Source organism: Falco punctatus (genome assembly GCF_963210335.1).
Source record: "Falco punctatus genome assembly, chromosome: 13".
Lineage (NCBI taxonomy): Eukaryota > Metazoa > Chordata > Aves > Falconiformes > Falconidae > Falco > Falco punctatus.
The window spans coordinates 9016001-9043086 of record NC_137593.1 but is presented as its reverse complement, the minus strand read 5'-3'; the positions used below and the strand labels follow the sequence as shown (position 1 = coordinate 9043086).

General features: G+C 39.9%; 1 protein-coding gene across 1 annotated transcript in view; it reads right to left on the bottom strand.

Annotated features, from left to right (window-relative positions):
* USP13 (ubiquitin specific peptidase 13) overlaps nt 1-27086 on the bottom strand; it is a 56976-nt gene that overhangs the window by 10336 nt on the left and 19554 nt on the right. Inside the window, exons 4-15 of the mRNA XM_080410055.1 lie at nt 20913-21034; nt 20359-20501; nt 19978-20162; nt 15497-15591; nt 13253-13440; nt 11543-11614; nt 11190-11283; nt 6903-7028; nt 5484-5637; nt 3561-3735; nt 1512-1600; nt 1020-1142 (exon numbers count right to left, since the gene is read on the bottom strand). Of these exons, the coding sequence (XP_080266181.1) occupies nt 1020-1142; nt 1512-1600; nt 3561-3735; nt 5484-5637; nt 6903-7028; nt 11190-11283; nt 11543-11614; nt 13253-13440; nt 15497-15591; nt 19978-20162; nt 20359-20501; nt 20913-21034 (1566 nt within the window). The remainder of the gene's footprint in view (nt 1-1019; nt 1143-1511; nt 1601-3560; nt 3736-5483; nt 5638-6902; nt 7029-11189; nt 11284-11542; nt 11615-13252; nt 13441-15496; nt 15592-19977; nt 20163-20358; nt 20502-20912; nt 21035-27086) is intronic.

Below are 27086 nucleotides of genomic sequence, written 5' to 3'. Positions count from 1 at the left end.
ACTCTGTGACTACACAGATGACCATCCACTCAGAACTGCAACACTAAAATCCTACAGCAAATAATCATAGTAAGTGGCAGATTTTAAAATTCCTTCTGACCAGGACAGACCATATACTGTACACAAGGGAGTACACAAAACCAGCGAGGTTGATTTAGCCACAGTACCATCCAGACTACTTTATCACCAGGTTTTAGACAAAATTTAGTATAGTAATGCTCAGTTTAGTAACACCTCTTATGTAAAGGTAAGAAATGAGTGGATTAATGCTCCACTCCACTTCTGCCACCTGTCATGAGACTCCGTGTAGGGATCTGAGACCAAGTCCTTTGCACTGGGCCCTGGCAAGTGCATAATGACTTTACTGAAAGGGAGTCATGAACATGCACTGAGGGTCAACGAATGGACAGAAGACACTCTCTGTGTGTAGCTGATTTTCCTACATTTAGAGGTCTTCAGAAACTTCTCTATCCATCTATTCTAGATGATCAACATTCAGTAAAAATGGGCACAAGGCCTTCATCCTTAAGTAAAAATCATCATCCATGCATATAGAAGACATGTAACAATTCTGTTGGTAAAGAAGAAGAGATCATAACGCAACACAAGCTGCTCCACCGAGCAGCACTATACTACCGAAAAAGAGGCAACCACCATGCAGCAGGGTAAGCACGAGACTATAGCCAATAAAGCAAGTGAAATAATCTGTTTCACAATACATGATGTCTACCTCTGAGCACAGCAATTTGAGAAAAATATGAATTATTTGGAGATAGTCCAGAGCAACAGCATCAATCATAAATCCTGAAAACATTAAAGCAGAAAAGCTGGAAGAACTAGGATTATCGAGTAGGAAATTTAAAAAAGTCTGTGAGGTGTTCTAAGAGTCTTCAGTTAAAGACTCACATAAGTGCTTTTTTCTCCATAGCTCCAAAAGGTGAAGGACTGAAGAGAATCAGTATGTGCTAGAGGGAAAGTGGAATACAGGAGAGAATCAGAGAAATGTAGTCAGTAAATACCTTTTGGGTCATTGGGAATGATAACTGGAGGACCAATATCTGGAAGTTCCTCTTCTCCTGGCTGGAGACCCCTGGCCCGAAGGTGGTTGATATCTAGGAAATCTGGCATGTCTATAGAAACATCTACAAAAGCAGAGAAACAGGTTAAGCTTATGAATCCAGCAAAATGACCTCATGGTCCAACCTATACCTTCAGGGAGGGGACTCTGGTACTCAAGGTCCAAACACAACCAGGATTCTCCTGAAAACTGTTCTTTGAGAAATTTAGAACACTAAAGCCTAATTTAACTAGGAGGTCAGACTACCTGAAACTACTATAAGGCCATAGACCTGACGGATTGGTTCAATTTGTCATAGAAGGAAAGAAGATTCAATTGGGATATACACAGCATAAACTTGAGACTCAAGCCCGGTCCTCATAGACCAAAGTGTGTACACCTCACATATTATCTTGGATAGAATGAGAAAAAGGTAAATATAACAGGCACATACCAAGCTTTTTGGGTATCCAATCAAGGCCAAAGGTGAATTTCTTTATCTGCACCACTAGGTACTCAGGAAACGAAGCAAAACGAGAAGTTCTGGGAAGCAAAAGAAATACAGTTCATTGAAATAAGGCAACAAAATCACAAGAAGCACAGATTTCAGTACCTCAAGCACACTGAGATAAGTAACTCTAGACTCTAGTGAGATCAATAGTGATAGATTTTACAACCATAAATTTAACAAAAAAGTTTTTAAGCACAGTGGAAAAGTACAGTAGTAGCTTTCTATACGTTCATATCCTCAATGTCAGCCCAAACCCTTGCAGACAATTCAGTTTGTAGGAAGATTATAGAAAACAACTACAAGTAATACTAAAATTGCTTACTCAAGTTGTTCTGAAGTTGAATGTCAGGAAATAGTATTTGAATGACATATTGGCTATATGTCATATAATTTCAGAGCATAGAGTTAAAACACATCTTGGACAGAATGGAGTAACAGTTACATCTGTATTTTATTCATTCTCTTTCTAGTTACAGTATCATTGTCCATGAGGTATAAGTCCACCTACAAAGCATTTCATTAAGCAAAGATAAATAAAAATTGTCATTTGTAGTTTTTCCACATGCAAGTGCTATATAAAAAAAACCCTACATTATATTCTTACTGAGCTACTACAATATTTATCAAAGTAGATAACTCGTGAGTTTAAGGGGATCCCTGATATTTGCCCACTTAGTGAAAAGAGAAAGTTTAATCTTGAACACAATGTAATGTTCTATGTACCACCATCCTCTCTTTCCACGCTCCCATTTTTCTCACATTTCATTTCCTGCATCCTTCCTTTTATCTTCCATTCCCACATACCATCCCTTCTTCTAATTCACCTAACTCTGGTTAAAATACAGTAAATGTATCATAAATATAAGGTCTTCCCACCATACCCTAAATAACTACTTCCTAAATTCTTGTTAGCACCACCTTGCAATTTTAGTAACTTTATCATCTGCAGCACAAAACTTTTAGATTTTAAATAGCAAATTATTCTTCATCTTCAATGTGATTGAAGACCTAGAGGATGAAGAACAGCTAAATTAAAATTTAACTCTGAATCTGTTGGAAGACTAGAAATGTTCTTCCGACATGTTCACAGTTAATAAAAAAACTTTTAGATTTCTTCTGCATTTTTCTCCATCATGTGCACTTGTCTCCCAATTTTCAATACAATGTCAGTGAAACTGTATGCTAATCTAAGAAAGCAATGAGTCATTGATACTGCAAGTGATCTAAAAATAGAAGGTACTGAGCCACAGCAAACCAGTTGCACAGCCCAGTTTTCAACCACTCCTTGCTGCTAACATAAAAATTGAACCAGATTAGAGACTAACTCTTGTTCTCAGCAATACTGCCCTTGAAAATCGCACTGATCTCTGCTTGCCATCCTATTTCTTCTTAATGTTTTTTTAAGCCCAAGATGTTATTGGTTCTTTAATCTACCTGGTTATAAACATACAAGACAGATTCCTTCTTTTATATGTCCATCTTGTACCATGGCCCCCTGTAAGTGACAGCAAACTTTACAGATGCAGCCACTGTAGCATACAAAAAGTGACGGGTTGAAATCCAAACACAAACAGTAAAGAACATAAAACATAATAACATCATAAAAAAAAAAGTTTTCAGCATAGCATTTCACAAATACAAAAAATTCCATTCACCTAAAGAATTTTCTCACAAGAAACACAACCTTAATTTGCTTCACCCTGTTTTGTTGCCACACAGTGCCCTTCAGCATTTTTAGTCAAATGAAGACCAGACCACATAACCTCTTGGCATTTGATAATTGAGAAACAATTTATTTCCTGCTCGACTGGTCAATACAACTCTCAACAGGCTTGATCTGCACATTACATGTATGAGCCCCAACACTAATACAATGCCAAAGCCCACTATGACTTTGTTTCTCTCAGCATCACCTCCAGGTAGCAAGATAAACACAAAGCACTACTACTAAAAATCAATAGATTTTTAATAGGCAGCCAGGCACACACTTACTTAACTCCTGCAGATTTTGCTTGAAGGGCACTGCTCCAGAAATCCTCTACATTGTTTGGTTCAGAAAAGGCCTGCAGGCACGCACTAAATGGGATCTTGGCACGGACAAGCTCTGGTGGAGGTCTCCTTGCAGCTTCTGCTTCTTGTCTCTTCAATTCATAGGCAATTAATTCATCTGAGAAATAGACACGACTATTAAAGCTAAATAAATATCATGGTTATGAAATCCCTCACCAGTCTTATTTTTGCAAGTGTAGAAATGCAGAAACCTACAATACTGCTTTTACATGGCTTTAACTAGATATCATAACTTTGTCTGTATTGGGGTTAGGAACTACACTTAACAACCACACCTCTTTTTTGAAGGTTCCTGCTTGTGGTAAAAACACAGAACTGCAAATAGGGGGCAACAGGCAATTAAAACATTGCCATGACAACCAGAATCTTGTGTTAACAGTAACACGAACTACCCATTTCATCAGGTCAATCTGACCTGGAAAATTATTGCTGTCTATCTGTGTCATCTGACTTTCTAGACAGGACAGGATTATCTATGATCTAGAAAGAGTCCTGACACTGGCAAGTTGAGCAGCATCATATGGTAAATTCATAAACCAATATGCCTCCTGAGCCATAACCTGGAAATAACATGCTCTTTTATAAGCAATAGAATCATCACTGAAACTGATGAACAAAGAACATGAAATTCTCCAAAACTTAAACTTTCAAGTCAAAAAGGTCTTTTTAAAATGTATTGTCCAGTTCAAAGAGTTGCAAGCTAGGTGAAAAAGCAGTAGGTGGAATTCTCTGTCTTGTGCTGTTTCAAAGGATCTGATCAAACAATTGGAATAGTTCCTTCTGGCTTTAAAATATTTTAAATTTCGAGATTATGTAGAAACCAAAGGCACATCCCTCTTCTAGTATTCCTGTGATGTCCCCTTTACTTCCACCTCAAACATCTGTTGTTAGTCTGCAAGACTTTTCACTGCTGATTGCAGGGGCAACCAAGATATGTCAGTACCTCCCTCCTGCTTCCAAGCTCTCCAGCTTGCTCAGCCATTTTCTCCTTTAAAACCAAGTTTGCTTTGTCAGGCAGCTCACAGGCATAAAAAAACCACTCCTGATATTAAATCAACGTCCACAAATTCATCCTCCTTCCCTCGTCTCCTAAAGCCCAGGATATCCAAATTTTGTATTTTGGCCTTAAAGATTACAAACTATCTTCTACCCCTATTATCTACTATCACATTAGATCTTATAATCTCCTGCTAATGAACACAAAGCTGACTTGGGTTTTGGTTGGTTTTGGGAGTGGTATTTTTTGTTATTTTGTGTGTGTTTGTTCTTACAATATATTCATTAGTTAGGATGTTCAGTTCCTTTTTTAGAATTAAGAAATTTTTATATACTGGTTAATCGCCCAGGACAAAGGAAATCCAATCCTAATGAGGATCTCTGGGCACACACATGCACAAAACCAAGGGTAAATAAATTGTACTACAAGAGGTGTGGCACATCCCTGGGTCAAATCCAGGTTAAGGTTTTAAATCACAAATCTCTGACATCTTTATCATACAAACTGCTACCATTCTAGGTGATATATTACGGAGTGGTAACACTTAATGGTGGTCCCACAGTATGAGAAGAAATCTCTCTGAAAAACTGCCAGTATTCCAGGTAGAATTCTTCTTCCCTAAAAATAAAAGCAGGGACGACAGAGCCACAAACTGATCTGTGTTTAAAATCTCCTTCAAAGAAAACAAAACAGAGTAACTTTCCCCTGAACAGTTCATTGGTTTGATTTGCCATATGGCCTTGAACCATTCTATCCATATAAAGAGACCACATTGGGGTGAGAACTTAATTCCCTCATGATTGAGAGAGTCGATAGAAGGTCATCAATAGACCAGTTTCTTTCTTTACCTTTGTTTGTTGCTGCCTCCATGGCAACAGGTAACTGCATGATATAGTCCACCCTCTCTGTGTAGCGGACCTTTCTGGACTGGCAGCATTGTGTGCGTTCTTCCACCAGGAACCGGAAAACATCACTAGGGTTTTCTGAACCTACAGGGTTCCTCTGAAAGGAATGTTAGATCCAATGATTTAAGTGACGAACATTAAAATGACCAGAGAACCCAAAGGATGCTGGTTGGTTTATGGCAAGCACAAAGACACCAATCTTGCACCCAGATCTAGCAGCTCAGCTTACTTCTTATTGCATGCAGAACTCTTGCACCCACAGAGAATCCCACCGGAATCCACAATGTCTGCATATACAGCAGTATCTTTCTACATAGTAACTTGCAGAGTATATACCTAACGAATCTGACTGAGTCAAGGTGAACAGAAGAAGGTAGGAAGGTGACAGGTAACAATAAAACTAGAAAGCTCAGGTAAATAACATGGAGCATCCTTTCAGTAAATAGAATTGCTCCTACCACTCCAAATCTGCACTGAAACAGAACAAGTCACTTTTAATTCATTATCCAGATGGGGATGTCATACAAATAATATACCTCCTCTTTATTGTTCACGTTAATGTCTGTTATCAGACAAAACCCAGAAAAATGTCTTCTAACCACCCTATAATCAGTACATGTGTTTTGAGATGTGGTACATTATGCATGCAAATGTGAATAACTGTACCACATGAATAAACACCCCTGATTCTTAGGGAAAGTGGGGAAAAAGACGGAGGAAGGATAGACAAGAAAGAAATGCTTTAAATCAAATGTGCATGTATTTGTAAATTTCCTTTTCAGAAAGACAACATTAAAATTCACAGTTATGATTCTCTTAGACACAGCATTGAGCTGGTGGTGATTGGAACTAATATTTTAAACAGCAATATTCAACTGACAAATAGTCACTTTGCTTTCAGCAGCAGAGTCCTTCCTCCCATAATGATTCAATGACGTACAGCTGGAATTTGTAAAAGAACTGGACATGGTAATTAGTTTGCTCCCAATGACGACATAAATTTGGAAGAATAATAATCATAATACCCAATTCATTAATATTCCAAGACAGATTACAATATGAAAACAAATGGATAGCATGTAATCATAAAACAAACAGCAATTTAAGACAGTCACATATGTTTGTCGATCTTATAGCCTGTACAGTTATGCTTGACCTCTTCATATCTCTTGCAGATGCTATCAGTGGCATCTGCCCTGTGTGTGGTCATGCAAGAGTCTGAAGTACAGAGAAGAATTAAAGAAATACATGTTTCTAAACCAAAATACACTTTAATTAAAAATAAAAGAGCCACTCATAAGAGCTCTGCCCTCATCGTCTAATATAACCAGGGAAAAGAAGCAGTAATTCAGATTTTCTCACCTCTACTAGATTTATGAGATGTAGGAAAAATTCCTGTGCGTCTTGTTGTCTATTAGAGGAGAATTCTGGGTGGCCTTTACTTATAAAAGCCTTAAACATTTGGGGAGATATTCCATTGTGTTGAAGCTAAATAAAAGAAAGAGAAACCTTTTAAAGAAGGATTTTTATTCATTCCTGGACCAAACATCCCAAATTCACTCCACTAGATCTATCTATGGCCCATTTCTGCCACTGGAGAAACGATAGTTTCAGTTTCATCTGGGTTTCCACTTAAATAAAAACTGGAAAGGTCCAGAAACATGATTTAAGGTTTTTAGAATATGTTCTATGACATATTTCCTAAAGCATTCACTCAATCTGATTTTTCTACATCATTTGCAATTTAAAAGAGATTGTTGAAGGTCTGCTAAAGGTTAGCAGTTTCCAGAAAGGCTAAAAACCTACACTGTTTTCTAACATTTAACATTCCTTTCAGAACCCTGTTCTGCCTAAAAGTACATGGGCATTGAAGCACTCCGGTATATCAGCTGGCAGCTTTATTCAGGACGAAGTCTTTGCAGAGATCTCTACAGAATCAAGCAGAAAACAACTAATGTGTGCGGCATGCATTCCCAGATGGGTTGTTAAGAACAGAAATGAATCTGCGATTTGCAGGTGTTGGTCATGTTGAAGGATCATAACATACTGCCTTTAGCCACTCAATTATATCAGTAGGAAAGTAGCCTAAATTAGAAAATCTCTAGCTTCCAAGAGAGTCCTAGTTTTGATTTTCTCACCCTCTATATCACTTTAATAAGACTCCCCAACCACCCCAAATTGCATCCCCAAGACAACACTAGCTAGCTATTATGCCTTTTAAATAACACTTTTGAAAGGGTCAGAATCTTTTACTCAGATTTCCCCTCATCCTCCATGAGACCAAATAATTCTCAAGACAATCCAAGCAAAAGTGTAGCCTTTAGGATATGCCAGAGGCTGTTGAAAACTCGGCCGATCACATTCTTTACTACAGTTGCACTATCATATCAATATAAAAATAGAAAAAGCAGCATGAAATGGAAGGCACATAAAACACACACTAAAAGAGCAAACTATTACTCTTAGTTTCACCAGGGTAAGGTATTCCTAGACCCATTGAAATCAGAAGCAGATTCTCAATTCTAATGCTTTTTCGGTTTCTGGCAGTACATCAGCAACCGCATTAGGCTAAAGATGCTCTTTAAAGGCTCTGTAAAGAGACAGAGTCTCATCAGTAGTGCTTGAACAAAGAGATGTTCTAGGGATTTCTGAATCTTGGTTTATATACTGCTTCAGTGTCGTCCTCAGCTGCCTTTCATCAAACCTAGGACAGGGGAGAGAAATGCATAAAGCAGCTCAAATTACTATATACCAGGCTTCTTTATATGTCAGAAGCAAGAATATGGCAAGATGGCACATTTACCCTGATGTATAATGCAATGAGTTTGGAATCAAGCCTTGTTTCCACCTATACACTTTTTACTGAGCCATTTGAGCAGGGAAAAATGTGCCTTGGCACAACCTATAGAAGAGGATAAGATCTTGCCCTCTAAACCCTTCCCGCCTCAAGGACAAGAAAAATAACAGAAGAAATGGCAAAGCACTAAACTGAAAAGCAAGTCCTAGCTGATGACCCTTTAGGCTTTCAGCCTGTTTGTAATGGGTTCAAGAAAACTGCTGCCATTTCCAGACTAAACTCCTGTGGTGAAAAATTTTTGCTCCACGGTATGAGTATTTATAGAATATCTAGCATACTTTCCCCATCAACAGTTGCAAAACAGTTTAGCTAAATATAGACTGTGGTGGACCACTGCAGATCTCATATGAATGCTTTTACAGGCAACAACTCCCCAAACTTTGGATGAATTCCAAAGACCCAGAAAACTAGAGAACTTCTTAGCGTGGGGGAGGGGGAAGTCAAAGAATAAAAATAAAATGAAGAATTGATTTTACAGACATAAAGCAGAAACACTTGAAAACACTGAAGGCCTAAAATGCTACGCAATTATACTTATTCTAGACATCAGTACAACTCTCTGGATGAAAACATACTATGCATATGTATACCAGTGTTGGGGGGGGTGTACAAAAAAAAAAAAGCAAGCACCCCCAAACTGACAAGACAGATTTGTATGCCCAGAGCGAGGGAATGGAGAAAATATAACTGATTTTTCGTTTTCCCTAAGCAAAACTACAATACAAGAAAAAAAACAGTAAAAGCTGTTTCAAATCCTAGTACCTGCTAGGAATTCCCCGATAAGGAAGCCATCTGACGCATTTAACTACAACTTTATTAAACCAAACTCACAAACAACACAAGTATTGTTAAATGCCAGTAGATGATATAAAACTGTCAGGTGGTAGTAGCCATCTGTCATTTAAAAGTTCTCAATATCTCTTTGCTAGTAGTGGGTACTGAGCTAAACATGGACGTGTAGCTTTATTTGAAAGGTTCAAGTCCCTGAACTTCCAGCACATCATTCTTCATTCACATCCTGTACCTGTTTAAGAACGCGGGTCAGTGAGTATACATAATTTACTGTGAGAGGTCTGTTGAAATCTATTCCACTATTCATTATTCACAGCAATGAGTTGGTAAGTTTTAACTTTATTTAAAGGAAACAAGCAGGATTCATTTGTTGTTCCAAAACAACAAATAGCTACTGTACAAAGCAATTACTCAGGAGATGCAGGACTTTCAGACCATACAAACTACTCTGTACCAGATACTCTATCTCTGTCCAAATTTTCCTTGCCATTCTGATTTCAGAAGAAATTACCGTATCAATAACTCATAGATGAAGGTAGAGTAAAATATCTATTACCACGGAAACTATCACCATGCTTCTGTGACAGAAGCGTGCATGACTTCTGCTGCATGTAAAACTACAGCTTGGTATCAGAGACTCTTTCTTCATAAAGACAGGTCTCGCCTACAGGTAGTATTTTCAATACTGGTTATTACTAGACCTTTCCTTTCTAAATATCCCATCTATGGAGTCTGTGGTTGGACTCCACATGAGTGGGACCACAGCAAGCTTGGGGTCACAACAGAGGATGGCAGGGAAACACATATATTCTAGATCCAGTTTTACCAGCATCACTCTGAAACAAGATGTTTCAAGGTAGGTGGCTTGAATAGTAAAAGAAACCTAAAATAACAGGTTCACTTGGATGGATAACATAGTCCCGATAATTAACATTTTGCTTAAGACAACTGTTAATTGGATGACTCTACAGAAGACAAAGGCAACTCCAAAAGCAGCAGAGTTTGAGCAGAAAGGCAAAAATCTGAACGAATCTTCTCATTTTCCAAAAGTTGACAGAAACTTAAACCAACTTAGATAAAAGAGAATGAACTTTTCCATCTCTCCACTAAGCTACTGTCAGCTTTTCTTTCTCACAAAATCAAGCACAAACAGGTAAAAAGATAAATCAGTGAATCGGGCAGTGCCCATTAGCCTTGTTAATACAAACAGATCAGTCAGGCCTTCCTCAGAAGTGTCTAGCATGTTAGCTGTAAAGTACTTGCCTCTCAGTATACCTTTGTTCTGAAATTGCATATTCTGAGAAAGCTGATGCCGAGGTTTTTTCTATTGTGAACTATTATAAATTAGGATACATACACTGTTCTTCTCAGGTTTGCCAGCAATTAAGAGTTTCAATTTATATCCAAAACCACATACACTGCCGTCTTTCCAGGACAGATCCCACTGGCATACACATGCTTCTACATGATTTCTGTACCATGAAATACTTGAATAAAGCAACAGTGGATATGGCTCTGCATGGTTCCTCCTTTACCTACATGAAAGCCTCCAGCACCACTTAATCTTGCATTACTTAGACAGCTTCTCCTGAAATCAGGTGGAATATTGTCAGACACTTTCTGGAAACAGCTCTTTAGCTCTTTATACTTCTTTCTGAAATCTAAAGAGGCTTTAGAAGCTTGCTTCCAAACACTGAGGACTCTTTAGATAACTTTTTTTGTTGCTGTTCCTCAGAGAAGACAAACCTAAGTTGCAAATTCTATGAACTTTTGCACTCATCACTGGAGCAATAGAATACTTTATTAGGAGCAATGACTGCTTTAATGCTTTGCACAAATAGCCCCTGACTAATATATTCCTGACTAGAATCCTCCACATTCAACCTGGCTAAGTATCCCATGCTGGATCCACATGTGTTCTTCAATGCCCGGCACCTGTTCCCTTTTCTCAGGATATCACTTTTACCTAGTTACTAGGCTGTACAAACTCAGTCAAATACCTTGTGTTCTTCTTTCATCACCTGCTCAATAAGCTCAGATTTCATGGGTGGCTTAGAGTACTGGCCCGAAAGGAGGCCATGTCCCAGTTTAGCCCTGTAGGGAAGAAAAACAAACATGTGAGAAAAACACAGAAGAAGAGAACATTTTTATTCCAAGCAAAAAAGAAGTTTACTGTGTTCGACCCTCTGATGAAACATCATTACCTGCACTTAAATGGGTAAATCTTCCCATTCTACACCGTGAGTGCCATATCTCACTTTCAAGCCCATGCAGAGGTGTTTTTTGCACTGCCAGTCAATTAGTTATATGTTATTTAACTCGACCAAGTAAATCACTGAGAAGTGTCACTTACATCTGAGTGTTGAAATCTTGTGTTGGATCAAGAGGAGAGTAGTCAAATATTCGTGGAAGGCTTCCCACATACCTGGGCAGCAAAAACAAAACAGAAACATTCAAATATTGCAGCTAGATTTACTCAAGAATATCCTAACAGATCCTCAGCTGTGATACATCAGCAGGCTTTCTCTGTGCTAACAAGTCAAACTTTGCATCACAGCAATGACTCAATCTATCCCTGGTGAGTGCTTCTATCTTGGAAAAATAATAGTAAATAAATTAGGAAATGGACATTTAAACTTTGCTTAGAACCTTCTAGCTATAAAGGATATGGCGGTGCTGTTCATCTGGAATTTAAATTCTATTCCTTGATCTTGAAATAGCTGCAGGATATTGTTACTTACAAAAAAACAGAGCTGGGTTGAGAACCAATGTACTTTTTACTCCTAACCAACATCACAAAATAAATTCCAAATTTGTATCAGGACCAAAACATGTAAAAGTAATGTTTCTATTGAGTTTCTTCAGAGAAACGAAGGCTAACTCCTGACAATAAACACTGAGGTATACATTGTTCTAGCCAGTTTGTTGGAAAGCGGAGCATTCAGCAGCACACTGTCTGAGCACTGCTGCTCTTTAGCACAAGAAAAAACAGGTTAGGTAGGTATAGCCATGCTGGAAGAAAATATTCTGCCTGGTCCCTCTTTCATCAAAGATCTTCACTACTGCACTGATACTAAGTGTGCCAGGTAACTCCAAGGACCATGCTGTGGAAACAACCTCCCTTAGTAAAGTCCATTTTGATATTTTTTGAAAATGGAGGTAGAAAAGCTGGCACTTAATGAATCTACAGACTGTACTCCATACAGCTAACAAAGTAAACAAACACAAGATTTCTCCCTCTTCTTCTCCAGAAGGCAATTGCTACATGAAAACCTGGGAGGTTTTCCAAAATCTAAAAGCCTTGCTTCCAGAACACATGCTACTACTGTTGTGGAAGGAAAGAGCACTCTGATTTTTATTACAAACCATAGACTGTCCTTTATAAAAAGGCTTCTCTCCTTGGAGTGATGTGTCCCATTTTGATCAGTCAGGAATGTTTCATATTCTTCTGTTGTGCTTTTGTTCTACTCTCCATTATTCAGTGGAAGAATATGCTCACACTACCCTTTTCATGAAGTGGGATTATATTTTTTTAAGAAGAATTTTAATTAAAATGCCTCTGAAAGTTTCACTTTTCTTAGCCAGACCTGCATGCAAAAGTTGTGTTGCTTTTCACTACCATGGATCATTATTAACATGATTGTGCCAGTACAGTTTCTTGCACAAATGACACTGGAGCAACAGGGAGATTCCTGCAGCTATATGAAGGCATGGACCAGTACAAAAAAATCCCATAATGTGATACTGATGATACCAAGATAAACAGAGATATGTACGTATGTACATAAAAAGCAGACATGGAGCAATCAAGTCCACAAGGTGGGATTTGATTTCCCACCACTGAAGCTAAGTAAGCTCTGATTTCAGATGCCACTTGGGTTTTGTATTCCAACCTTTCCCAGAACAGAACAATACAATCACTAAATTCTCTTAGCAGCCACTGAACTGACTGAAAGAGACCCGTTCACAGGCAAGGCAAAAATTAATTTATTATTTTTCTTCCAGAAACGAGAGATTGAGGAATCCAGCTGCTAGTGACGAGAACTAGTTTGAAGCTACTTACGCTCGCTGGAACTCTGGGATGCTGAAAATGGCTTGCATGACAGCGTTGAGGTAGCAGCTATTTCCCAGGTTCTTCATGCCAGTGTATCCTGGGCCATACATGGGCTTGAGTTTCACGCCAGCTTCCTGAATCACTTCCCATTCAGAGACTCTTGGTTTTATATCATTATCTCTTAGCCCATTCTCTGTCTGAAAGCAACAAGATTGGTTTGTTTTTTTTAAATCTGTTTAACTTCTGCAACAATTATTCTGCTGCCAGCATCATCATCATCAACGTTGTGTTCTGTACTCTAGAAAAGAAGAGCCAAACCAATGGGCAAAGGAAGGTTTGTGGGCAAAATCCCACTTAAAGGGGGGAGATCAAGGTCAGAGGGCAAGCAGCTTGTTATTCCAATATATCTCTTAGCTCTCTACCACAGACCACTGGCTCTTTGAGCATTCCTAGTTGTGACCTCAACCCCAGCTGACAGCTTCCCTTCTCTCAGGGCTGTGACCTCAAGCCTCAGCAGCAAAACTGCATTTTTTCAGGTTTCATTCCATTTGTAATGGCCAGGAGTAGCTGCTGCTGTAGAAACTGGTACTAGCAAACAAACCACATGAAAAGCTGCAGATCCAAGAACTCTTCCCTTCTTTCAAGTGGGAAAACCCAAAATTTGTAATGCTGATGTTTCTCTCCTTTACTCAGCTCAACTTTCAGTAGGTACATTGATTGTTCACAGCTTATAGATACAGGTCACTACAGTATCATTTACTGCTAGCACTACTCCACCACTTGACTAAGAACTTTTCAGACTGGTTTGAAGACCAGAGGCAAAACCTTTGCAACAGCTAAGACTAAGTTTTCAAGGTTTCTGAGTAAATCTGGTTCTCCAGGAAGACTGCTGGATATAAGAAACTTTTTATTTATGACATTGGCAAGGAAATTAGTATACCAAAAATATTATTACTATACCATGAAGGCTTTTGAAACTGCAGTTTAACTCTTCTCTATAATTTTAGAGTTATGATTAGTTTTCTATCCACTTGGACAATGACATACACTAAACCAGTATCTGGTTTGTTCTTTTTTAACAGTTTTCATGTTCAGGTTTGCAAGCAGTGATACTAGGCTACGTACTTGAGTGGAAAAAACACCCAACCAAAAAAACCCACCCAAACCAAAAAAAACATCTGCCTTTATAACCATATCCTATTCAGACTTCTTAGATCATTTAAACAGAACTAGAGTCAACATCCACTAAGATATAATGATTAGAAGACCCACAACATGCTCAGGGAGAGGACCTTTTTTGCCCCAGCCCCTTTCTAGTGTACCACACCATAGACCACTGTTTTCTAGACTTGAAAGAATATATTTTTTCATTTTATAATGTATTTAATAACAGGACCTAAACTGAAATCTATAACTTTATATAAAGAACATTTCAACTACTTTTTTTTTTCACTTATCCATTGATTTGCTTATTTTTGCTTAGGATTTGTATCTTAAGCAAGATCTTAATAGATATTATCTTGTATATTTTACACATGCAATAGGCTTTCCTTTACTCACTGCAATTAAATATTTCAGATCATAGAATCGGAATGGTTTGGGTTGGAAGGGACCTTAAAGGTCCTCTAGCTCCACCCCCGCTGCCATGGGCAGGGACACCTTCCACTAGACCAGGTTGCTCAAAGCGCCGTCCAGCCTGGCCTTGAACACAGCCAGGGATGGGGCACCCACAGCTTCTCTGGGCTGCCTGTTCCAGTGTCTCACCACCCTCACAGCAAAGAATTTCTTCCTAATACCTAACCTAAATCTGTCCTTTTTTAGTTTAAACCCATCACTTCTTGTCCTATTGCTACAGACCCTACTAATAAGAAAGATGGGGACAGACTTTTAAGTCCCCTTTTAGTATTGAAAGGAATATTCTTACATATTCTTCTTTAATTGAATGAGGTTTTTCATCTTGAAGGAAAACTATATGTAACACACAAGAAGTGAAAAACATCAACTACAGACCACAAAGGAACTCTTTTGGAAAGCAGCTTTCAGATTTGAGAGTAATGATTCACTTATCTCAGACCTCAGAAAATAAAATGCAAACTGGCTGGCTGAACTTTACAAAACTAGATACTATCACAACAGCCTGAAGGAATCGCACAAATATAAGCTACAACTACTATTCTTCTCTTGTTTCTCTCCCACCCCCAACTAAACAAGCAGCACATAAATAACAAACTAAATAAAAGATGGATTTCCTACCACTTGCATCTGCAGCATATCAATTCCAAAGTGTGCCAAATGTTTTGCTATATGCGGATCTAAAACCGGCTCTTCTTCATCAAAGGAATAGACATCTACAAAAGCAGAGAGAAACCAGTGAGCTGTAGTATCAAATGTTATCCCTTCTCTTTGTTTACCAACACTGCATTCTCAGTACAGGATTGCCTATACAAGATGCCTGACTCATATTCTCCAACTTTGGTTACAACCAGCAGGAAAACGCATAGACATGGATAGAGCTCAGTAAATATCTTAAAAGTTCTCAATACAATCACCTCAAGACTCTCCTCAAAAGAAAGTACATGCTCTCACAGTATTAGAACCTAAGAATAGTTATAATGATCACAGTATTTTCCCCCTCAAAATAAAATTTGTAGGGAAAACAAGAAATGGGGCATGCAAAATTCTTTGATATTTGGCCAGTCCACACTTTGAACATGGCAACAAGAGATTCTGATTTTTTTGTGGAACTACACATTCAAACTGTGAGTATACAGGGCCAACTGACTACTGCCAATAGCCTTCTAATTTCTAGTACAGATTAAGGAACCCACTTATGACCTTTTCCTACGGAGATGCAGGGAGAACTGAGAAATTCTTTAATGGAACTAAAGAGTTGTTTATTGGATTGGACTTTGAAGATTAATCTTGTGGTTAGGGAGAAAGGATGATTTTGTGACTGAGGTGTCACAAAAACAGGTGACCTGTTTTATTGTATGAGCAATCTAGATTTCAGTCCTAGCTCTATGATAGAGCCTTACGGCCTTAAGTAAAAGCCCATAAACATTTTGGTCCGGCAAAGTTCAAACTGTGGAGGGAAGCAATATATCTAGTGATGGTATTTTCATTATGAAACCAAGTTTAATAAATTCAACAGAAGGACAGAATGATTGAGAGACAAAAAACCTCATTTTTAGTGTTTACCAAGCAAGACCAAACCTGAGTCCAGAGCTCGTTTCACCCATTTGAGCAAATAACTACAAAGCTGCAGGCATCATAAAGGGATATGAGTGGTAAGACAAGCACCAGTAAGACCTGAGCATGCCTTTCATCTTTTCTCTTCTCTGGCCTCTTCCTCTGTAGTGAATGACTGTTTCCCTACCTTGGTCTCTACTCACACCAAAGCCCAGAATCCCTCTGCCAGCCTGCCCGCTCTTCTCGCAGCTATGTTTCCTTCATGCCCAGCAGTTTCTCACAGTGATCGTGCCCTGTGTGAGCAGATCTAGGCTGACAGAGAAAACTTAGCTTGGAGAAAGTTGAAACCAACTCAGAAGAGAGCAGGAACTCAGGTAAAGGCTGTTCACAGCATAAATATCACTTATGAAAGGTTCTGCCCTCTCTTGGCAACTACAAACCCTGGCTCTGACTCAGCCCATACCCTACATGAGACTTTAACAAAAAGGCAGTCTCCTAGTACCAAAGCCACACTGAAATGACAGGCTGAAGGTTAGCCAAAAATTCAAAGACCTAATGAAAATTTAAAATTTACCAGCCCTATGAAAAACATTAACTCTCCCAAACCAGGCTATTGTGCTTTTGAGTGTGCTGCCAAGCTTCTGATTAGCCAGATCTACTCATTGGTCCTCATGACCTCTCTGGCATGTGTGTGACTGTAGCTGTCCATCTGCTGCAATTCCACTGCGTGGTAGCAAGCGTGCCCAGAAGACATGACTGTTCATCCACACATGAGTTCACAGCATTCCCATAGTCATCTGGTGAGGTCACAGCACAGCCAAAAGATCCTAAAAGGTTCAAACACCTACTGGAGTGAGATTACACATCAACTGATCTTGGGTGACTGCTTTCAATGTGGAAGCTTTGATTTTGTTTTTTTCTCAGCTCTGACAACTGAAGAGAGAGCAGCCATCTGGGACTACTGACCCCAAGCAGCAAAAATGGAACACTTTACATTAATCTTTTGCTCAAGCCCAGTATGTGTCATACTTTAGTACTTTCTGCTGTGTAGCCAACTTAAATTTGTGGGATACAGAATTCACTTACTTCAAATATAAAAATAAAAGAGCAGCAAACCAAAGAAAGAAGATGACAGGCCCCAAACACAGGCCCATAGTGCTGTCATAGGGACTCCGGTAGATAAGTAAAGTCAGCAAATGTGACACAGAAAAGCTAGTATCATTACAGTGAGAAAGGGGGAAAAGGGAGGAATATAAGGGGGCAGAGGAACAACAATGACACACCAAAATAATCCAAAAAAATCTGAGACAGACAAAATAGAATATTATGAAACTAAGCATAACTATTATTATTCATATTATGTTAAGAAAATAAAAATGACAGTGTACTACTTTTTCTTCCACAGCTCAAGATTTACACTTGTTCTGGCTGTGTAGATATTGCTCTTTCCTACTAGAAGGATAACAGGCAATGACGACATGACCCCTGAAGAAACAAGCTGCTCAGGATCCCCCAAAGAAGTATCTGACAATTGCAGAGTTTGGCACCTACAAAGCAACTCGTTCAAGTACCTGTCAGGTAAGGCTTCCCACTGCCAAACCCCCATTCCAATTCTCAAACCAACTTCAAACACGCAGCCTCACAATGACTTGAAATGAAATCCAATGGCATTGTCGAGAGAGGCAGCTGGTAGCACAGTCTGCTGAGTATTACTCAACCTATTGAGGCAAGCAAATTTTCTGACTCTCTTGTGCAATCTGTCCAAGGCCCAAGAGTGGAAGACAGAAGTTTGGTTCAGTTTCTTCCCTGATCTTAGATGTGTTTCTTGACAGAACACTACAAAGTGGGGCTAATGACCCAGAAATCTTTCATAATGTATACAACACAGAATTCTCAAGGAAAGACAAGGAGCTCTTCTTTGCTCCCTCTGTGTACACACAGGGTAAGTGTAAGCGGAATACTGGTACAACCTCTTTCTTCTTCTTACTGGTGTGAAAAAGGAATAAGTTATGTCAGCAGAGGGATTAATACTTATTATAATCCTCTACCATCACCTTTTCACCTCCAGCCCTAGCAAGCAAAAACCAGACACACTTTGTGTTGCAATCAGCCATGGAGCCTCTTTTCTGAAACTCATCTGTCATCCAGCCCTATCGAGAGGTTATGATTACCACTGCAGTATAGATCAGAGACAGAATAATTACTGAAAAGGAAACAAGGAGGGTTGGGGGAGGGAAGTCTTCTCTATTGGGAAACCAAGTAAACATCATCCAGAAGAACAAAGGTCTGTGGAGAACAGCTGGTGCCCCTCATTCAAAGGGAAGCAGGACAGCCTGTCCTTTGTTATCCCAAAGGCCACATAAAAGAGGAAGCAGCTGATCGGTGGGAGGCAGAAAGACAGCAGCCATAAGGAAAAAACTACTGCTGTTAAAGATGAGAAAGAAAAAAAATAAAATTGAAAAAACACTAAAAATAATCTGTTTATTTTGTAGATTAAACCTACAGCTGGGTAAACCCTAAACATCTTCAATAATTGAAAGATTCTGATAGAAATCATCCAAGACCAGGCTCAGGCAAGGAGACAATATTCCATCTGCGAGAGAAAAGAATGAATTTTGCTCACTGTTTCTGTGGCACAGCTGGTTGAATATGACTACAGCCTCCTTTCCCTGACACTGAATAGGACTTACAAGATAAAAAACTCTCAACCAATGTGTGTTTCAAAGAAGGGGCTGCTCTAAACAGCTATTTTTCATCCATATGGTCATAAACACCAAAACCAAAATATAATCATGCTGTGTTCTTCTGTTTTTTATTTCTCTGTACAGCTGCAGCAGAGGATGGTTTTGGTTATGACTTTTTCAGCTTCTCATGTTTTTACTCCATCTAATCCTCACACACCGTAATCCTCTGCACAGCAACACTGCAGAATGCCACACTGAGAACACACAGATGAAGATATATCTATAGCTTTTTTACCCTCTCAAGATCATCAGGCACTTTACAAATGAGCATCACAACAGCCCCATGAAGATCAGCGTTCGTTAGATTAAACATAATGTTATTGAAATAGTAAGGAAAAACAGCCGTTTCCAGTATGATAAGAAAACCCAAAAGCATACATACTGTTGGGAATGGACTCTTCTTACTTTAAAATCATTACTCTGTTATTGTTTCTATGTTATGTAAGATTGAACCATTTGCCCTAGTAAACATAGCAGAACTGAAAAATATTGTTTCTCCAGATTCTGCTGTTTCAAAATAGTACCATTCTTCCATTACAAATCTGTTATCATAAACCCCCAAAAAATTATTTACACCAAATACAGAACAGGAGGAAAAGAGCAGATAAAAAAAGATAAGAGCTTTCTATGAATGGAGCGTGTGCCGTTCCCCCCAATTCCGATCAAGATTCACAGGGGTTTCTTTCCATATCACACTCTCAAACATTTGCACTAGAAGCACGAACCCACTTGGTAATAGATATACACTGTTACCCTCATGCACAAAAGATACCCCATCTCAGAACTTGCCAGGTGGCTGACCTGCTCCATCAGGAGTGATGGTTCCCAACTTCACTGCCAGGGGATAACCTGTCTCCTTGTAGTGCTCCGTTGCATGCCCATTCCCCCCACTGCCATCAAAGAACCACTTTCCACACAGCACAGAACCATCTGTCAGGTTTAGCCACAAATTCTCCCGCAGGTCACATTTTGAGCATTTCCAACCGCTACAAAAGAAAACAGGAAGAAACATTAGAAATACGTAAGGTAGGAACCAGTCCTGTATTTCCACTTCTGGTACGTCAAACCAAACACACACCCCCAGGGTCATGCAAGAGAATTGTTGGCTGAGTTGCTGGCTTTAGTTCTGTTACTCTGGACTGTATTAGAGAGCCTACAATGAACAAACTTGATTACCCTCACCTGGGGGGAATTCTAACACCATTGTCTAACTGTACAAGTGTTTTGGCATGTTTAGATGCCTGTAGCTCTTCTTCCCAGGAGTCAGGGTCCTGCTTCCTGTAGGGTGATTTTGCACTGAGGAGTGCATCACAAGCTATCGTCACCTGGAAGACAAATGTATGTCAATCAAAACCTAACATGATTCAGTGACTTGGCAGAATTTGGCATTCAGCCTACTGCTAACCACATACAGAACAAGATATCAGTAAGACTATTTATATATGCACATAATCTTCTAGATTGCAATTATTATCATTTTAGCAGGAGAGTAAGCACAACACGTACTATGTGAGCTTCCCTGGGATAAGCTGGCATCATAGTAAGAGAAGGAATACAGGAGGTAAAAGGAAATCCAAGAAACAAAGAAAAAGCAGACTTTTAAAAATTACTATTATAGCTGGTTAATAAAGATCTTGGTGTAAAAATAAGCACCATATGTAAGAAAACAAAGCACTATCTTGATACAAACTGAAGCAGGAGACAATTCCTATCACCACTTGCACACACTCACTGACCAGCGCTGGTAACTCCTCTATATTGGGTAATGAGATTTCATAGTGATCAGGAAATAGAACGAGTTTTGCTTCATCTTCATATTCAAAGTCATCACTGTTGAGATCACTGTTTGTCTCTAGATCTGAAAAACAAGATGGGGAATGTTAGGAGATTGTCCTGAGATCAAGGTTCCTAAATTGTAGCAGGGGTACCACTATGAAGCATTGCTTGCCTGGCATCAGCCTACAAGTTGACACTGGCAGCAGTTTCTTCTGGCTAGAAATGTTCACGAAATCCTGATCTAAACACAAATCTGACCATCCTGCAAGAGGATGTTCTGAAGACCAAAATTTCCATCTTAATCTCATTCCCAGTCACAGCTGATTTGGCCCCTCTCCAAGCAGGGCATTGATGCAGACATCACATTCTGGGAAGCACCTAAGAAAATTCTGCTCATTTTGGACAAAATCATGATCTAATACTGCTGTCCCTTTTACCCAGGATCCTGAAATGCTATACAGTATGGAGACCAGTTCACATAACCCATGCCCAAATTGCAGAGCTGGAATAATGCACCTCTGTTTCAGCCCTCCATATTTTCCAGATCGCAGACCTGGCTGAAACACGCTATGGCTCCCATCCATTTGAACCTGTGGCCTTTCCTCCCAAGAAAACATCTATAGCTGGAAGTATTCCCGCATCTCATCCATAATCTCAAATATCTATAGCCAGAACAGTTTTAACAGCATTATCCCTCTCTTTCTAACTCCAGTCTGTAACCAGTGTAACCAGATTTTGAAGATCAAGCCTTCCATAGTGTTTGTGTACACATCTTTACACTGGAATAAGAGACTTTTTTTGCTTAAATATGAGCCTCGATCAAGCAACACCAGCTAAAATGCTTGTCCAGAAAAAAGTGAACTCAAAGAGAAGACGGGAGGGTATATAAGTAACCAAATGGCTAGTGTTTTTATCTCTAGCTTCATCAAAAAATAGAATTATCCCACAGGGACCAGACTGAGTTAAAAATCTTGTGCAGTTCTTTCCAGGATGACTGAAAAAGTTAAGACCAAACATGTGCGTGTTGTGTCAGACATTTGACAAGATTCAATTGCAAGAAAAGCCTGGGCAAGGAACAGATCTTCTGGATCCTTCTCCCATCTGGAGATGCTGGATCTACTGTATTCTGATGTACCAGACAGTCACTGACAGAATAAGGCTCAACCAAGAATTAAGATGCATTAGCAGTAGCTAAAGCTGGCTCTTATTTTCAGTACAAGTACATGCGTATGCTTAATGAGCCACTCTATACTAAAAAAGCATTGGCAGCAACCACTGCACCCTGGGAATGCCTGAAATCTCCAATGTACATTTGGGAGAGAGGTGAGGATGACAGAGTCCAGATTCAGAAAACTAAGCCCTCTATTTACCCGGTGGGCAGTAACAGCCTGAATATCCTAAGTGATAAAACAAGTATCAAAAGATATTTTAACTTGGCCTGGAAACATCACCTCTTGAGAGGAACACAATCCATTTTCCATTTTCTTGGCTCACTGGCTGCACCAGCCAGCCCTGAGGGGTGACAACACCCACTGTCAGTGACTTCCAGCAGCACTTCTTTCTCAGCAGAAACCAACAAAAGACCCTTCTCATCAGCTGGACATAGACACAAAAGCATGAACTTTTTCTTATACTGAAAGCATGAGATTTATAAAGAAAATATTAACTCGTTACTAATTCCCCAAATCAGACCATTTTTTTGATTCCTTCCCTTACTGCAGCATAACAGAGGTCACCAGTGATTTCACTTTACTCCAGGCTTCTTTCACAGCTTGTATTACAATCCTGTCTTCGTAAAGTGAATCCCAACAGATGCAGTCCATAACAGTAAGCTCTTTTGCTCTATGAAGTAAAGACAGTGAGTTTGTCCAAGCTGATGATACATATGGCAATGCATCACTGAGAATTTTCATGTAATGCCCAGAAATTTGATGGTGGCCAGCACAGCAAAACCAAAAGTACTAACCATCTCCTAAATATGACAGAGGTTTCCTCAGAGAGGATAAAAAACCTCGGTGTCTGTTCCAAAGGCAGCAAACACTTCCCGCAGGGCCTGCAGCCACACACTTCGCTCCACCACCAGAGGGAACCCGAAGACAGCTCACCGCAGCCGCTGCCAGCTGTAGACCCGTGTAAAACCTGCTAGTAATTAATTTCCTTATGATACTGACATTAAGTTTATAGTATTTACAATCCGCTGTATAGGAACAGAAATGATAAGGTTGCCAGGGTTCAAAATTCAGGCATATGCTTCAGCTCAACTCACAAGCCAGACAACAGCCAGATAGCGGCAACTTTACTGCTACTGACCTGACCCGCATTTGAACTGGTGATCCAGGGATGAAAGACTGAATATCCTATTAGGAATCACCCACTGCCATTTAAGGACTTCACACACTTAGAAGCATCAGCCTTTTCTGTGCAACGATGTCCCGGGTTTGGCTGAGATACAGTTAATTTTCTTCTTAGCAGCTGGTGCAGTGCTGAGTTTTGGATTTGGTGTGATAATGTGATAACGTGATAATGATGATAGCAACAAATAAAAACATCAGTTTGTAAAGTAACGTTTATACTAAGTCAAGGACTTTTCAGTTTCTTGGGCCCTGATGGCAAGAGTGCTAGAGGGGCACAGGAAACTGGGAGGGGACACTGGCAGGACAGCTGACCCAAACTAGCCCAAGGGATATTCCATACCATTGAACGTCACGCTGGGTATATAAGCTGGGGGAAGAAGAAGGAAGGGGGGGGACATTTGGAGTTATGGTATTTATCTTCCCAATTAACCATTATGAGTGATGGAGCTCTGCTTTCCTGGAGATGGCCGAACACCTGCTTGCTGATGGGAAGTGGTGAATGCATTTCTTTTTTTGCTTTCCCTTTAAACTGTCTTTATCTCAACCCACAAGTTTTCTCACTTTTACCCTTCCAACTCTCTCCTCCATCCCATTATGGGGGGAGTGAGCGAGTGGCTGTGTGGGGCTTAGTTGCCAGCTGGGGTTAACCCATGACAAATGGGTGGGGAGGGAAAGTTCCTTCTTACCTTCTCAGGCTTCATACCATTCACATTACCAGAGAAGCAGAAAATTATGTTCTGTCAGCATGGCATTCTGGATGTTTGACATGCCAATATGGCAGCATCACACTTCTTATTTTAAAGAAAGCTACACACAACTTCATAACAGTTCCAGGTAAAAAAAAAATGAGGATTTAACTGGCAATTTCACTTTTGAAAGTGACTGTGTAAAGCTGGTACACTTCCACTCCACACAGCTACTCCCTCCGAATAGGAATTAAAAGGCCTGCATCAGTGCTTTTTGACCATTACCACGCCAAAGACAGTTTCTCAGGGTTCAGATCCAGTACATAAGAGTGGAAGGGACTTCTGAGGTCACCAACTGAAATCCCTTGATACACAGATGACCATATAAACTAATCCCTTTTGTTGACTGTCAGACAGGCCCCTTAACAATGTCCAGTTGAAAACCCCCAATCACTACTCATATTTTTAAATCTTGGCTTGTATGCACCAAAAGCCATAGTTGCTAAGTAAGTTGCCCAGTAAGAAGTTCTACCTGCATTCTATTTTCTGTGCCTGCGCAAGGGCCAACACGGCTAAGAAAGCATGAGCATAGATATCATAAAACAGACAAATACTACCTTAGAAGGCAATGGAGCCCACACTAAATGAGGGCAGAGGTTGTCCCTGTAGCCATTGGGCATCGTGTGCGGTCTGCAGGCAGTTTCAAACTTGGTTTTTAAAACCAGTGCAGAATTTGAGAGAAGAGCAAGAGTAACTACAGGAAAGAGAAGCAGGCGAAAATCACCTTGCAAATGGAGCATATCTGATTAAAAATTACCATAACACTAAAGGCACTGAAAAATATGAACTTTCAAGCACCGTACTTTATACAAGGCTGCTTCTTGGACAAGGATGTTCTTCCAAGGCACACTGTGAGTAGACCATTCTCTGGACAAAAAAGGTTTTACTCTGTTCTAAGACTCAGCCACAACACAACCAACCTGTTTGTAATTTTTTTAAAGAGCTGACACCTTGATGGTGAATGTTCCCATGACATTGTTCCCCTTCTAGTGGACTAACAGCTTTACAGTGCCTCCTCATAGCCCCAGTTAAACACTGTGGTCACTAAAACAAACTGTCTGTAGGTCATAAGTGTTGTGTTAGGAGGCCAGGACATCAGGCAAAGCAAAGTAAGAGACATGATAAAACAGAAGTTTGGCTGATGTCATTATTTTGGGCAAGTGGTCAGTAGCGTAAGTTTACTTCAGCTCACAGGCATCACTTCAGTGACTGGAGAAATGCATTGCTGCTGAACTGATGGAAAACAGCAGCTGGGAGTGGAAGACAGAGTACTGTAAACCAGCCCACTGGAGGGGAAGAAAGAGGAGTGGACATGCCCAGATTAGATTTAGACAAGTTACCAACTGACTGCACTAATAATAGTGGCATAAGCACTCTCCAGGCAGGACCCCCTAACAGGATTTCCTGTGCATATGGGTGGGTCTGTGTGCGTATGAAAGGGAATACAAACATGAAAATTGAATGAGGATGTTGACTAGTGAGCCTACAACTAATTTTGAAACTCTAGAAAGACATCTTAGGAATCTGGGCTTGATCCTGCTCTCAGCTGAAACGAGCAGACAAATTTGTGTTGACTTGGAAGTGGAGGACTAAACCTTTAAAGCAAATAAATCTGAATCTTCTAAATAATACAAAGTGTCAGCAGGAGCACTTTGCAATATATATATATATAAGCTATTCAGTTAATTTGTCTTCAGGCACATATGAAACTGACCTCATCAGCTGAGCTATACAAAAAAAGAAGAAATTTTAAAAACCAAAAAGATTCACTTTATAGTCATAACATTCTCCTTTGTGGCAAAAAGAAAAAAAAAAAAACTTTCTACTAGGTTCATTTGGATTATTCAATGCTTGTAAATTCACATCCAAATTGCTTGCTACATCTCCAAAGCATTACTACGCTGTTCTTATTGCTAGGATATAGACCTCACCCCTTGGATTTCTGGCACTGTCTTGTGTGAACCAACAGGTTCACTCGTGGTCTAATCAGTTCCACTGCTACTGCTGGGGAGTACACACAACTTGAGTGGGCTAAAACTTAAAAATATTGTCAGGAAACACTCAAATCCTCCTAAATCACAGCTCTCCATTCTTAGATATACACTCTATATATGCTTACTTACATAAATATAAACTTCAGTCACTCATGATAAAAGTTCTCTTTAGAAGCTTACCAAGCAAAAACATCCTTACTGAAAACAGGGTTCTACTACCGCCTGCTAGGAGATCTAGGAGAGCTAAGTGGAGCTGTGGTCAGATTCAGTACAGCCACTCTCATGAATGGTCTTCACACTTGGAAATGGTGGCTGTAGCTGCATTCACTGCCACAGGCAGGCAGGTGTCATCCAGGAAAAGCTCAGCAAGTTTACGCATTCTCCCAGACTCTTAAGTGGACATTTTCCTTTCCAAGGCCTTCTCTGAGACCAGCTGTGTGTCACGGATACTGCTCCTCACCACCAACTACCATCCTCACAGCTCTGCTGACAGAGTTGTTCACTTGAGTACTTCAGAACACTTCTAATTGACGGTCTAAGTTAGCCCTGACTTTGGTCAAAGCGGAGTTCACACCACTTGCTGCACTGGCAGATAGTGCTATGGTAACTGATCTGGAAGAGAGCATCTGTCTACAGACAAGTTTTATGACAGCCACCCTGCCAGCTTTGTTTAGCCTAGAGTCCAGGCTCTGGCAGAGCCCAACAGATGCCCAGGAAGAGGGTACCAGAACAAGGCAAAAATGTGGTGGTTCCTCCCTCAGCATATACCTCCCAGCCTCCATGTATCTGTCTGGGGCTTTCTGTTTGCTGAGGGTGGGGTGGGTGTGCATTTGTCTGGTTGGTTTTGGAGAGAGACAGCGAGAAAGCAGCATGCAGCTGTGGTTTCTCTGTTCAAGAGAGAGGTTGACTTATTTATAAAGCAAAATAATAGAGAACAAAACATAAAATGCTGCTCTACTCCAATGTTCCACTCGACTCTTTCACTGCTGCTGACAACCAAGCTGAGATTTTCAGAGAACCATTCACAGCATTGCTCTCTC